The sequence below is a fragment of the Harpegnathos saltator genome, unplaced genomic scaffold (assembly GCF_003227715.2).
Source record: "Harpegnathos saltator strain DR-91 unplaced genomic scaffold, Hsal_v8.6 scaffold255, whole genome shotgun sequence".
In the NCBI taxonomy this organism is placed as follows: domain Eukaryota; kingdom Metazoa; phylum Arthropoda; class Insecta; order Hymenoptera; family Formicidae; genus Harpegnathos; species Harpegnathos saltator.
Genome location: NW_020230045.1, coordinates 2,307,257 through 2,321,265, shown reverse-complemented (window position 1 = coordinate 2,321,265; position 14,009 = coordinate 2,307,257). Strand labels below are relative to the sequence as shown.

General features: G+C 37.1%; 2 protein-coding genes across 4 annotated transcripts; one reads left to right on the top strand and one right to left on the bottom strand.

The window, feature by feature from the left end:
* Nucleotides 1-1,237: 1,237 nt before the first annotated feature.
* Nucleotides 1,238-5,104, bottom strand: Rpn1 (regulatory particle non-ATPase 1). The gene is made up of 4 exons (XM_011137364.3): nucleotides 4,896-5,104; nucleotides 3,577-4,307; nucleotides 1,854-3,424; nucleotides 1,238-1,632 (listed from the first exon to the last, which is right to left on the bottom strand). The coding sequence occupies exons 1-4, from the start codon at nucleotides 4,971-4,973 to the stop codon at nucleotides 1,331-1,333; spliced, it is 2,682 nt and encodes an 893-aa protein (XP_011135666.1). The 5' UTR covers nucleotides 4,974-5,104; the 3' UTR covers nucleotides 1,238-1,330.
* A 688-nt stretch (nucleotides 5,105-5,792) lies between these two features.
* On the top strand, nucleotides 5,793-12,724 carry LOC105180969 (contactin). 3 transcript variants are annotated; one of them, XM_019840415.2, is made up of 10 exons: nucleotides 5,793-5,923; nucleotides 5,985-6,114; nucleotides 6,325-7,143; nucleotides 7,274-7,652; nucleotides 7,737-7,839; nucleotides 7,994-8,481; nucleotides 8,576-8,851; nucleotides 9,134-9,583; nucleotides 9,763-10,478; nucleotides 10,741-12,724. In XM_019840415.2, the coding sequence occupies exons 3-10, from the start codon at nucleotides 6,334-6,336 to the stop codon at nucleotides 11,209-11,211; spliced, it is 3,693 nt and encodes a 1,230-aa protein (XP_019695974.2). In that variant the 5' UTR covers nucleotides 5,793-5,923; nucleotides 5,985-6,114; nucleotides 6,325-6,333; the 3' UTR covers nucleotides 11,212-12,724. The 3 variants fall into 3 exon arrangements, with proteins under 3 accessions (XP_019695974.2, XP_011135668.2, XP_011135669.2); XM_011137366.3 differs by having other exon boundaries at nucleotides 5,985-6,119; XM_011137367.3 differs by lacking the exon at nucleotides 5,985-6,114.
* The last annotated feature ends 1,285 nt before the right edge of the window (nucleotides 12,725-14,009 follow it).

Sequence of the window (14,009 nt, the reverse complement as noted above, 5' to 3'; positions counted from 1 at the left end):
TTTTTGTTTATAAGTAGGATTATAAGACTGCTGGCAGTTAACTGTAACTCCATGACTTATTCCTAGAAACATCATTTTCTTTTTCATTTTCTGTCTATTTTTTTTTTTTTTGCGTACTTATCATGATTGAAACAAGTAACAGTGCCAAAATGCGATAGAAGTTTGTGAGCGGTGAGAGTAACTTTACAAAACTGTATATACATGTCCGTATTCTGATCGCACATTTACTAGATGTGCTCTCTTGATTCTCAAGCTGCAATAATATAAGTTTTACACACGACAGGGCTTAGAATCAGATGGATACATTTAACGCAAAAATGTGCCGTTACAATATAGGCCACAGAATCTACGTTATCTTTTATATTTATGATTTCTTTTTAAGTATTAGATTCGATATAGAAACGTAATTTCATCATTGCACATGGCGATTATTATAACAAAAATATTGAGAATCATCATTCAATAGGAGTCAGTATATTACACATAGGTGTGTAAATTATGACTTTTATTGATATGAGGTTGATTACGCTATCGATACAAAAGATGAGCTAGGTATCGTAATGTTTAAATATTTTTAAGATATATACGTGTATTTTTTATAGACACATTATTAAAACTAAATTATGCAATTGCGACGAACAAGAATTACATTATTTTTGGTAGTTATAATACAAGCTTTTACAAAGGATTACCTAAACTCTTATTATTAAGATGTTGTTTTACTGACATGATGTGTACGATATATTCATTCATATAACGCGTATGTTCGCGCAATGCATATTTTAACACGTGATCATAATAAGGACTTTGTTTCTACGATTTTCTCAATTATCAGTAAAAACATAGAAAACATTGGGGTATAATTTATAACATATGCGCTCGTGGTGTATATAAATACGTATTCTTGACTGGTACTTATAGAAAAAGCTAACTTTTACCGATGTATTATTATCGCCAAAAATGCAACATAACGTTTTATATCTAATCTTTTTTTATGATATGTATTGTGTACAAAATTTTTGCTGAGAAATGTGTAATAAGATTTTATACATTATATCAATATTTTTTGCTATTAAAATCAATATTTTACTATCAAATAAAAAAACGCATTGCCGCTTCATTTCCCTTAATAGAGCGTGTATTGTAACGAGAAATCGTAGAACGTATATTAATCCTACAGAAAGGACTTGGAAAAAAGGACATTTGTATATGCATCTATTTTAGAAACTTTCACATATGCAAAGGGAACACTAACATACGTTTTATTTAATTTCGTCTTAAGTCATAAGTAATTTAACATGAGGTACATTGGCGAGAAAAATTATTATGACTAAGGTATGAAGTCCGGATTTTTTCTTAATATTACGAAACCCTCCATGATCGGCGTTAGAGGTACGTACTCTTCCGTGGCGAGTTCCGCCCTCTCGCCGTATGCCAATAGCACAGGAGTAGTGTGCGTCTGGAAGCCGGTGATGGTCTTCGGTTTACCTGCTTGACCAACCACATCAACGGCAAGTCCGACTCTCACCGGGACTGCCAGCGGATTTAAATCCTCATCAAACGTCACCAGCATTCTCGGCTGCATCGCGGCGGCCAGTGTATACAAGAGATAGTGCGAGCGTCCGAGGATGACTGAAAGAATATTACAACATTAGTAGCAGGCAAATCAAACTTTAAGCATAGAATTTAAAATCAAGTTTTATTTGTTGTAAGGACAGTCATAGATCTCTGATTGGCTACAAAAAAAAAGAAAACGAAAAAAGTTTCATAATCTTACAAAAAGAAGTGAAAAAAGATTCATTTAGATTTCGATTAAGCAACGTAGTATTATAGGCAATCGAGCATATACTCACTGTTCTTCACGTCTAAGAAGCCGATAAGCGTCGACAAGAGACCAGCGAGAGCAACGGGACTCAGCAATTGCCGGTCGCTATGATAAGGCGAAAGCGTGAGCGTGCCTTTGCCCAAGTGCGTCAAGCCTTGCGCTATGCGCACCATGAAAAGATTATTGGGGTCCTTAGCGTGGAACTGAGCCAACTGTCTCAGCATCGCAGCCAAGCGCGCGTTGTTTGTGCCGGCGCCGACCAGACCCATGGCGAATATCGCGTTATGCGCCACCTCGGAATCGCTGTCGTGCGAGAACTTGGACAACGTGTCCAAGATGTTCAGTTTCGGATTCGACACAGAGATGAGACCCAGAGCGAGCGGCACTGAGCGGCGAATCACGGGCTCGCAATAGCGCAACAGATGTCCGAAAGTTCTATATGCCATCTCGGCGCCGATCTCTTCGCCCATGGAGATCAGGGCGATGCCGAGGACGGCGATGGCCTGCCTGGAGCTGAGATCCTTCTCCTTCTCCTCCTTCTTCTCCTCCTTCTTATCCTTATCCTTGCGTTCGTTCTTTTCCTCTTTCTCGTTGCTCGGCTCGTAGTGTTCCGAGCAGATGTGCAGCAGGTGCTGTACCTTGAGGACGTTTCCCGTACCGGCGTAAGCACATACTTCCACTAGTGTCGTAGACATAGACCTGAATGGCTCGTGGACGATCTCCAAGGCTGCTATGATCGCTTCCGCCGCTTCTTGCTTCCCTAAGAAGCACAGGCCCAGACCTAATGCCAAAAAGCGCGCATACGTATCCTTGAGATCGTTCTCTGATTTATCCATCAACGTGTGCATGATTGCTGTGGTAACATAAGCGTTGCATGAGCCGGCAGCGACCATTCCTAACGCCAGACCAGTCATACCTATTACCTCCCAGCTCGACTTAGCGTCAGCAAGAACCGGTGTCAGCAGACCTAGGACGGCTTCTCGATTGGAGCCGGCATACGCGATACCGAGACCGACGATCGCGCCAATGCGCATTGTGTTGCTGCTGTGCAACACATAATCGGAGAGCAGGGCTAACGCGGGATCGCATTCGTTTCTCACACCGCAATTGACAATCCCGCAGGCTAACAAAGCACCTGACTTGATGTAATCTTCCGTGGAATACAGATATTTGTCTATCGGCGTCAGACCACCATCGACATCCCATAATAGAATCAAGCCAAGTGATGCGGTGGCGCTCAACATACCATGTTCTTTGTTTTTATACAGCCACTTGTTACCGTCTTCTATTACCAGCTTGTCCTGGCCGAATGCGGCATTTACGAAGCCGTTTACAAAACTAGCCGCGAGATTCTGTCGCGCCGAGTCGACTTGACCACCGCCGAACGGCGGACGAGAATTCTCTAGGTGAGATTTGTACACGTCTTCGGGCGTCTTCGGCTCCATTATGTCTAATTCACGTGCCAAGTTGAGAAAATGATTGTTCAAGTGAGAATTAGACATTATCTCGAAAAGATCGTCATCCTCTATCGTAGCTTCGTGTAATTCCAAGAAGATCTGCTGACGGCCCAGCATAAAGGCCAACTGTTTCTGCACGGAACTGGAAGATATACATAGTTATTAGTTCTTTGTTAGTTTCCGCGTGGAAAGTAGCAACGATTAGTAGTATGCGTATCGGATGGTCCCAACCGGAAGTTTTCTTCCGTAAAATATTATGGACTTTCTATAAATTTTACGGAAGATCATACTTACAGGTCCCTACAGTTTGTGAAAATGGACTCAACAAGAGGTAAATCGTTGAGTTGCATCGCCAGTCTGATCGCTTGCGGATACTGCCCGAATTTACGGTACAACTTGCAGGCAACGTGCAGAAGAGTGCTGTTCTCCGGATCAGCTACGTAAGGCACACAACTTGTAAGATAGAGACATACTCGTTGATATGCACTCTCGTCGACATATTGTTCCAGCAGGTCAAGCCTCTCGATCTCCATTAGCAGATCGCATGCTTCCGTCTCTGCATTGTGCGCCATATTGTACGGCACGATCTCATGCACCAGAGCAATCAGCTTTTTGTTCATTGCCTCCATATTATCCGTCGTCACTTCGTCCCATTCCACCGCTAGTTCTCCCGATAAATGTCTAACGTACTCGTGTCCCCATTCACCTATAGCTAGTGCCGAGCCTGTTAGTCTGTACTTTAAACATTCTCGACCTTCGCCCATAGTCATGGCTAGAACTGAGATAATGTCGGAACATAATTCCTTTGATTTCACGTTGGATATTTTCTCGTAGATATTTTTCATGGTGTCATAATGCGGTCGCATAAATTTTAGTGGTTTTGGGACACTGGTCATTGACGTTGTTGATGCACGAATGTGTGAACGCAAGGATTCCAAAGCAGGATAATGCAGTTTAGTATTGGCATCTTGCAAACGTTCTACCAGCAAAGTTAATTCTTCCTGCAGAAGCTTATCTTCTTCAGACTGAAAGCCAAAATCAATTTTCCGATATAAAATAGAAAAGGGTATAAAAATCAGTTTATTCTATTCTAGGATAACATTTTACAAAATATAAAAGAAGAAACATGGAACCAACATCTTAACTAATAGGAGCCAAATAATATCAAAAATAAATGAAAAATGAGAACAAAAAATCCATATTTTTTCTTTGTTCTTCTTCTTCTTTGTTCTTATCTATATAAGAGAAAAGAATGACCTTTCATTGTTGTCAAAATATATAAGTAACCATTCTAATTAATTAATGTAGCTTCTCAAATACTTTTTCTATTTCATTTTGTTTTACAAGAGTAATACAAAAGTACAAAAGTAATCATAAAATCTAACAAAACTGACCTACTGTCTAGTAGTTTTAGACAAAAAATTACAAGATAACTAATAACAAAAAACAGATATTATTTGAAGATATATAATACAGAAGTGCAAGAATACAAGTCAATTATTTTATTTCGTACTGACGTATGAATTATGAAGTTTGATTAATTTAAGTGTTCTTTTTCAATAATAATGTTACAGTATCAACCATTTTCGTCCATGCAGGTTATTATCTCTCACCAGTTCATTTTTATCGTCTTCCTTCCCATTCTTTGTCTCTTTTACCGGTTTTGTTTCTGTCTTGGTACTTTCCGGCATTTTACTTAGATGTTCTTTCAACGAATACAGGAAATAGAAAAACGGTTCTTTCAATTTTACAGTTTTTCGGGTTAGAACCAACCAAAATCACTCAAGACGATTTGCGAGTCACCATCATCGACACGCAACACAGATCGGCGACCATAAACTCGTTTAGGTCAGATTAACGTCACCTAGCGGTGAAGCTATGAAACATTACAAGTGAACAGGAGGTAATTTCAAAATTTTGTATGAATAATACTGCATTGTATTCAAGATTTTTATTTAAATTTTTATCACAAATAAATACTCTAACTGCAAATTATATATATGCAATTATATATATTACGCTTGTTATTAATGAAAAATCTAAAAAAATAAATAAACAATTAAACAGAATGTCAAATAAATCTTGCAAATTTGATGAACTTTTATTTCGCAGTATTAATAAAGGAAAACATTTATTTTATCCTCACTAATGTTTAATCGTGCTACTAAAAATAAAAATTCTCTCGTCTGATATATTGTTGAGTCGTACTTCTTGGCATACCACTTTCTTTAACCAGTAGACTCTCTTTTTCTGTCCCTTTCTTTCTTATGTGCAGTTAGTCATCACACAATAAAGAGAATTCCTACACATCTGAGAATTTCACTGATCACGTTTTAATTGCCATCCATTAAGCGTTGAATGAGTCACTTAAGCATTTATATGCGTATATATATGTATGATCTTAAAAAAGACCTTACGTGCTTCCAGATGCTTGATAGACACATATAAATATGCTATGTGTGCATATGTATGTGCATTTAACTAATTCGTCAGTATTCGTCGATCTTCGTCATCATTCGGTACGGGAGTGTCCGGCGATGTAGCGTCGCGTTTGTAACGTAACGCTTGTGCTTTTATTTCGCATTTTTTATTTCTACCTGTTTCAAGAGCTCAATTCGCCAATTTCATCATATGAGTTATAGTGAGTATATAAACTTTAATATTCTCGTTTATTGTTGGTGAATGTTTTATTCAAATTATAGTATTCTAAAGTAAGCTGGGGGCACATGTCAACAAAATGGCTACTAGAGGAGTGTCTCTTGAGAGCTGAATTTAAATAGAACTGCAATAATTTAATCGTTGAATAACTAGTATCGAAGAGGAAAACGATTTGTTGAGTAAATATATATTGAAACATGATAATTATGATATACTGTATGGATTATATTTTTAGAATTTCCACTATAGAAATAAATTATTTGTTTTCTCTTTTCTGCAGTTATATTCCATATTTATATTCCATAACGATGCTAAAGAGTTAATGTCAAAACTAATATTCATATTTTGTATCACACTTTAAAAATTATAAAATTTTTGTTACAGGATATCTTTATGATGTCTTATCTATTATGTGTTGTGGTATTTTCCCTAGTCTTATCACTGCCTGTATATGCACAAAGTACTTTTTATGAAGAATCAACTTACCAGTGCCCCCTGCACTGGATAAAATTCCAACAATCATGTTATCGGTTTATCAACAGTCCATTGAGATCACGAGAAAATGCACGCAAAAATTGTCAAGCATTTCAGAGTGATTTGCTGACTATTAATTCAGTGGATGAGCATGGATTTGTAATCCAACATTTTCGGGACAACGATCAATATCATCATCACAGATGGTATATTGGTGTAAAGCAACAAAATGGTATATGGATAAATGAGGCTGACAGTACAAACTTGATAAATTTGGATAGTATCTTTTTGCCTGAACCTAATGACAATATAATAAGAGACTACTTAGCATATTCCTTTAGCATTAGTCTCAATCGTTGGGGATTGGAAAGGGTTACAGGCTTGGATGAGCTCTTGTACATTTGTGAAGCATCTATTGCTGCTCTTCGCAATTTAGTGGAGGATGACCGTACTTACCAGTATGGTATTGAGATTTATAATCCTCTTGAGATACCCAGAGGGCCATATTTTATTAAACAACCTAAAAGCAAAGTGTTTGATGTATCAAAAAAAAGAATTAGTAATGATGTCTACTTGAGTTGTCTCGCAGGAGGTTATCCTACACCAACCTATGAATGGTTCAAGGAAAATTATGAAAATGATAGACTTATTGCAATAAAAATTGATCCTATTTCAAATAACAGATATACCGTGAGTGGTGGAACATTGATCATCTATGAGCCAGAACAGGTAAAAGTTTTTTTATTGTTCTAATCTATGGAAATGTATTATATATTATTGGGCATGAATCATTTCATTAACGACACGATAGTTATATTTTTATATATTGTCTATTATTTATGAATTATGCTCTTTATAGAAAATAGATCGTGGCACATATCATTGCAAGGCATCTAACAAATTTGGTATAATTATATCCGAGAGCGTTGAGCTCTCATTTGGATATATTCTAGAGTTTAATTTGAAACGTTCCGAAGAACGGGGAGATAATCATTGGGGTAAAGCAGTATATTGCGATCCACCACAACATTTCCCTGGAGTGAAATATTATTGGGCACGCGATTATTTTCCTAATTTTGTTGAAGAGGACAAACGTGTGTTTGTTTCACATGATGGTGCTCTTTACTTCTCCGCGTTGGAAACGATTGACCGAGGGAACTATTCATGCAATGTTCAAAGCGTTGCATCCGATACTGGACGTAATGGACCGTTTTTCCCCTTAAGAGTGGACATGCACTGTAATTATCCTAAGAATTATTTCTCATGCGTGTACATATTTAACAGCAAAATAATAAGTAACGTTATCCATTTTTCATTTATAGCTTCATTTCAACAGTTGAAGTTTCCCAACAACTTTCCAAAAGCATTCCCGGAAGCTCCGATAGCCGGAGAAGAAGTTAGACTGGAATGCATCGCGTTTGGATAGTAAGTTCAAAACACACTGCGTTGTTTTGTTTTATTGTTGATATATCAAATATGTAAAGAAATTCAATTTTGTCAGATTTAATATGTTCTTTGTCCTATTTTTCTTGCGTATACATAAATTGTTATGATTGTAACAACTGATTTACGCCTACAGTCCTGTTCCATCGTTCAATTGGACGAGAAAAGACTCTAATTTAAAAGACCTTACTTTACCGCGTGAAGCGTACACAACGAGTTACGATCGGGTGTTAATAATACCACGAGTACGCGTGGAGGATCAAGGCGAATATGTTTGTCGAGCGTACAACGATAAATTATCGATTGAGAATTCCGTGCAATTAACCATACAAGCGGAGCCTACCTTCACCATCCCGTTGGTAGACAAACACATGGATAACAAGGGAGATCTAACTTGGACCTGCGAGGCCTTCGGCTTACCAGACGTCACCTATACTTGGTTTAGAAACGGAGAAATTTTTGACATGTTTACTTTACCGCCTGAAGACAGAGACCGCTACATTATACAGGATAATGTATTAACTATAAAGGGTCTTAATCCTGAGAGGGATGAAGCTATGTATCAATGTTGCGCGAAAAATCAGCTGAAGACAACGTACTCTTCGGCTCAGTTGAGAGTATTATGTGAGTTTTCCTATCCCTTTTAAGATTCCACTTCGATCTGACGCACACAGAACAGTTGAATTATCGAGAGATTTCCTCTTCCTGAATATTTCAGCATTGAAACCGTCTTTCAAAAAACGGCCCATGGAATCTGAGACATATGCGGCAGAAGGAGGTAATGTTACACTTATGTGCAAACCCGAAGCCGCGCCCAAACCGGATTTCAAATGGAGGAAAGATAAGACTACTCTCGGAGCGGGCGGTAGACGAAGAATTGTGAACGGGAACCTTATCATTAGTCCAGTGTCAAGAGATGATGAAGGAACTTATGTATGTGTTGCAACGAACGAGTACGGTCAAGACGAAACTCGTGGACGGCTAATTGTATTACGTGAGTTGATGTGATATTTTAGATAGGTTTTAACTTGTACATGATAATTTTTGTATATTATTCCTTTTCATATTTGTGGTAATATTCGTGCATGAATATATAAAATCTTTATTCTTGTGTACATATTTAATATTTACATGCATTTAAAACTGTGAAGGTTTTACGGGAATTTGAGAAATGTTATATAACTATGAGAAGTAATAACTATATACAACTATAGTATAAAAGAAATTAACCTTCGGAAGAGAGAGATTTGTTCAGTGAGATTAATTGCTTGTACAGGCGCACCGTATTTTATCGAAAGGTTGCCGACCCGAATAATCATGTCGTACAATCAGAATCAGACCTTGCGCTGTTTGGGCTACGCAGACGAGATGTTAGACATGGCATATATTTGGAAGCATAATGGCATGCGTATCCGTAATAAGGACTTAATGAACAACCCGCGAATACGCGTTGATGGCGAATATCTGGACATTATAAACGCAACGTTCGTCGAGACAGGCGATTACGAATGCGTGTTGAAGAGCGCCGTTGGCGAAATATCGAGTAAGACTATACTGATCGTGGAGGGCCCACCAGGACCACCTGGTGGAATACTGGTCATGAACGTTGCGAAAACTTCTGCTACGATACGGTGGACTGATGGCGCGCTAAACGGTAGACTGATAACGATGTATAGAGTCGAGGCGCGGACAAAATGGAACAACACGTGGTTTCCTGTTGTAGAAAGTAAGCAGACTTTCAGTTTCCGTTCATTGCTTATGTCACTAATCATTGTTATTCCTCATGAAGATTATCTCAATAACTCTTATTATGACTTCTTAGATTCGTCTCTCTTGAAGGTACTTTCGAAGCTTCGTCATGTCTGCTTTGCATGCAAAATCTTTATGTAAGCACATTATTTTCAGATATTACGGCTATTGAAATGGACAGATACATCGGCCGAAAAGAAGCACACTTGGAAAATGTCTTGAATCCTTATTCTTCGTACGAGTTCCGCGTATCGGCTTTCAATGAGTTCGGTTACGGGCCACCGTCGTCTCCTTCACCTCGACACAGCACTCTGGCCGACAAACCCACTAAAGCACCGTCGAACATCAGCGGTGGTGGTGGAAAGATTGGTGACCTCACGATTACGTGGGATCCTCTCAGTCCGTCTGATCAGAACGGTCCTCGAATTTATTACAAGATATTCTGGCGTCGCAAGGGACACGAGACGCAGTTCCAGTCGTTGTCGCTCAAGGAGTTCGGCAATATTGGCATGAGCGTCGTGTCGGTCCAGTCAAAGTATTATTACACGGAATACGAAGTGAAGGTACAGGCAATCAATGATCTAGGTGCGGGTCCTATCTCGGATATATACACGGTCTACAGCGCGGAGGACATGCCACAAGTCGCACCGCAATTAGTAGTCGCCATGAGTTATAACAGCACTAGCTTGAATGTCAGCTGGTCGCCGATCGAGCAGACTCGCGAGCGAGTACGAGGCAAGCTGATTGGTCATAGGATCAAGTACTGGAAGAACAACTTTCCCGAGGAGGGTGCCGTTTACTACTTGTCGCGTACTACGCGACCTTGGTCTCTGGTTGTCGGTTTGCAGCCAGATACTTATTATTTTGTCAAGGTACAGAAAAGAAACTACATAATTCTTTTTTTATTCCGGTTTTACATCTATATAAACATTTACAAAATTTGAGGAATTTCTTTTTAAGAAACTAGTTGGAAAAGATTGATTATATTTATAATATTAATTTATAATTTATAATATTAATAACTTTAAAAGATAAGTCAAGATTTAATTATCAAAATAGCTACTTGGGAGGAGAATATTAAAAATTAGTAAGTTTAAGCGAGACAAGATGAACAAGATTATGAATTCTGCGAAGGTAATGGCCTACAATTCCGCTGGAGAAGGTCCGGAGAGCGAGCGGTTCCTGGAGAGAACTTATCGCAAGGCGCCTCAGAAACCACCGTCCTCGGTAAACGTGTACGGTGTGAACCCGTCGACGGTGAGAGTAGTCTGGCGTTATGTGCAGCCCAGTTTGGAGGAAGAACCATTGATAGGATACAAGATTCGGGTGTGGGACAGAGATCGCGATATGAGTACTGCCAACGATACTATTATACCCGGTGGTTCGAAGCTGGAAGCCGATATCAAGAACCTGAGTCCGGGCAAAGGTTACAACCTGCGAGTTCTCGCATTCAGCAATGGTGGCGACGGCCGAATGTCCAGTCCGACGCACACTTTCCAAATGGGCGACCCGGAAGCCTTCAGAAGCGGCGCTGGAACTACATTTCTCAATACTGGTCTGGGGATTTCTTTATTGTTGCTCTTACGGATTTACGACTATATATAGTATAGTATGTATGTACAGTCGTAACACATTTACTAAGTAGCTGTACAATAATTTCTATGAGTTATAAAAATTATACATATATATATGTATACATATATATATATATATATATATAATAACAGTTAATGGCCGTAAAACTGTACAGTGTTCTAAAAACAGAAAGGCTAAAACAGGAATAGTACCATAGTCCTTATTAAAAAAAAAAAAGTGTAAGTATTTTATTCATTCTTTTATTCATTCAAATCTAATTGTATTTATTGCTACGTGTATTTCCTCGAAGGTGAATTTTAGTGCTGTTATAAATTTATTACATTAGTATTACTTTTTAATATTACATGTGTCTGAAATACAAGTCACGAAATTGCTCCAGCCGCTGGCTAGATATCTTATCATAAGAAGCTCGATAACTTCGAAACGGCTTATTCAAAATGGAAAAAATTATAGTGCTTTGAAAAGATCTGAAGAAAGGCTATAAGAATATACAATAAAAAATAGGGGGTTCCATTTAAAAAATTTGAAGTAACCTTGTTCTAACCTTGACGATGCCACCCAAGATTAAACTCATAATGTCAGTAAATCGTTTAAAACCCTACAATTTTTATTTGAAACATTTTTTTCTAAAATGTTTAATTTTTGTGATATTTCATCGTCCCGGTACTTTTTATACATCCTGTATAGTGAAATTTATCTCACAATTCTTTAGCTGCAAACTTTGACAATTTTTTTAATAAGAAGAACCATGGTACTATACGAGTCTAAGAAGAGACTGAAATTGATTTGTTTCGTGTATGACACGAAGTATAACACTAAATATAACACAGTCTTCGTAGTAACTTCGTGGAGAGCAATCTTTATTTTATGTACGATAGAAAAAATACTCGTTATAATTTTTTAGCATATATACAAATGGTAACTTAAGTATGCGAACAATGTATCGTATCTTTTTATCCAACTAATCATTGTGTACATAAAGTAATAGGATGCGACAGTATATTTCTTTGTACTGTTGTATTTTATTACTTTCATAGAATCTCATAAGCGCAATTAAGTATTATAGAATAGCATATTTTAGCACATAACACGAACGCATTCCAGGCATTTTCAAACGTATTAGGAGGTTGAATTAATTCTGGTCTTATCTTATCAATATTTTATTTTTATTTTAAAGAAATGGTTAAATTTACATCAATTAAAATATTTTCCGTCGTTAGCTGTGACTTTTTCCCATCTTTCTGACAACAAAGCGATTCCGCGACGATAGAACGATAGAACTGTCTTTCAAATGGTGTGTAAACGTTTAGAAATTGTTGATTTATCAACGTTGGGTTGTTCAGCCAATTGTCTTTCCGTTTGAGCGGTGTTTTCATTCAATAATGCTTGCAATTCAAAATCTTCGGATTTTTTTTGGTTGACTAGTATGTTCTTTGTCACTCAAATCGAAATTATCACTTTTGAATCGTTGAAACTAAAATTTATAGTTGGAATACGATGGCAGCCATAGGCGGCGCCAGAACTATTCATACGGGTAGGCCACAGGTAGGCCAGCGTTTATATGAGTGGGCCATATTTATAAAGCCATATAAAAAAGCTGAGAACTTGGACGGAATAGGATAGCATAATTATCTTAAAATTTTTTTTAATTTTAGGGTGGGCCAAAGAGTGGACCAGCGTATTTTTAGATAGGCTAGGACCCACTCAGACTCACTCTTGGCGCCGCCGTTGAATGGAGCTTAATCACCATAAGTTGTAACAAGCATTTCAGTTGCTGATTTTTTCAAATCAAACAAAACAGGTCAAAATGAAAATGAATGTCGAAAATGCAATTTTATATGATCCATTTTAGATTTAGCGTATAAACAATAAAACTATCAGTAACAATAGTGCACAAACTGTCATATGTCATAGAGAAATGTCAAATCTTTCAGTGTTGCTAAATTTCCACATTCATACTAACCATTAACTTATTACTAAAGCCATCTATTGTTAAGGATCAAAACTGATTCAACCTTCTGATAGTAATTTAATAATAATTTCTAATAATAATTTAGTTACAGGTATTTTTTATTAACATAAAATTGTTAAGGTTTACAATTCAAGAGTTGTGCAATTTTACTGTACACCATGTTATATTTGGAGGATAAAGTCAAATGACAAATCACATGTAATATTTAAAATTAGATGCATAATTTTGCATCTATCTTTCAGCATAGATATTTGTTAAATTGGTATTTAACAAAAGAGAGATCAATATTATGTACAAGAATATAATACTATTATTAGTGTATTATGTAAGAGAGCTTTGTCTACCGATTTGCCAAAAATTAGCAGCACAATGATAAAATATAGTTACGATACTTAAACGCAGTTTTAGTCAGTGAGAATATACGCAGCAATAAATACAGTTAAATCTGCATGAATAAAGGAGATTGAGATCTCGAATGACAGAGTTATAGAAGAAAACATATATAAATTTCTGACAAGAAAATTATATATATATATATTCGTCGTTAAGGTATATATATACAATGTACATTAATCGACGTAATAGTCCGTCCATGTATATCTAGATAACGTAACATTATTTAGAAGATTATATTACAGCTATTGTGCTCCTATGATAAGAAGCGACTGCTGCAATTGTCGGTTGCAATTCTCAATTTTCTAACATCTCTAAGAAGTGTCTTATTTTAATCTTAACAATTGAAAAATTGTAACATTCGTTTCTCTGATAAGAGGAAGAAAAAAGCAATTGCTATACTTTATTTTATATAATTTATTCTAATAAAATACAAAAAACA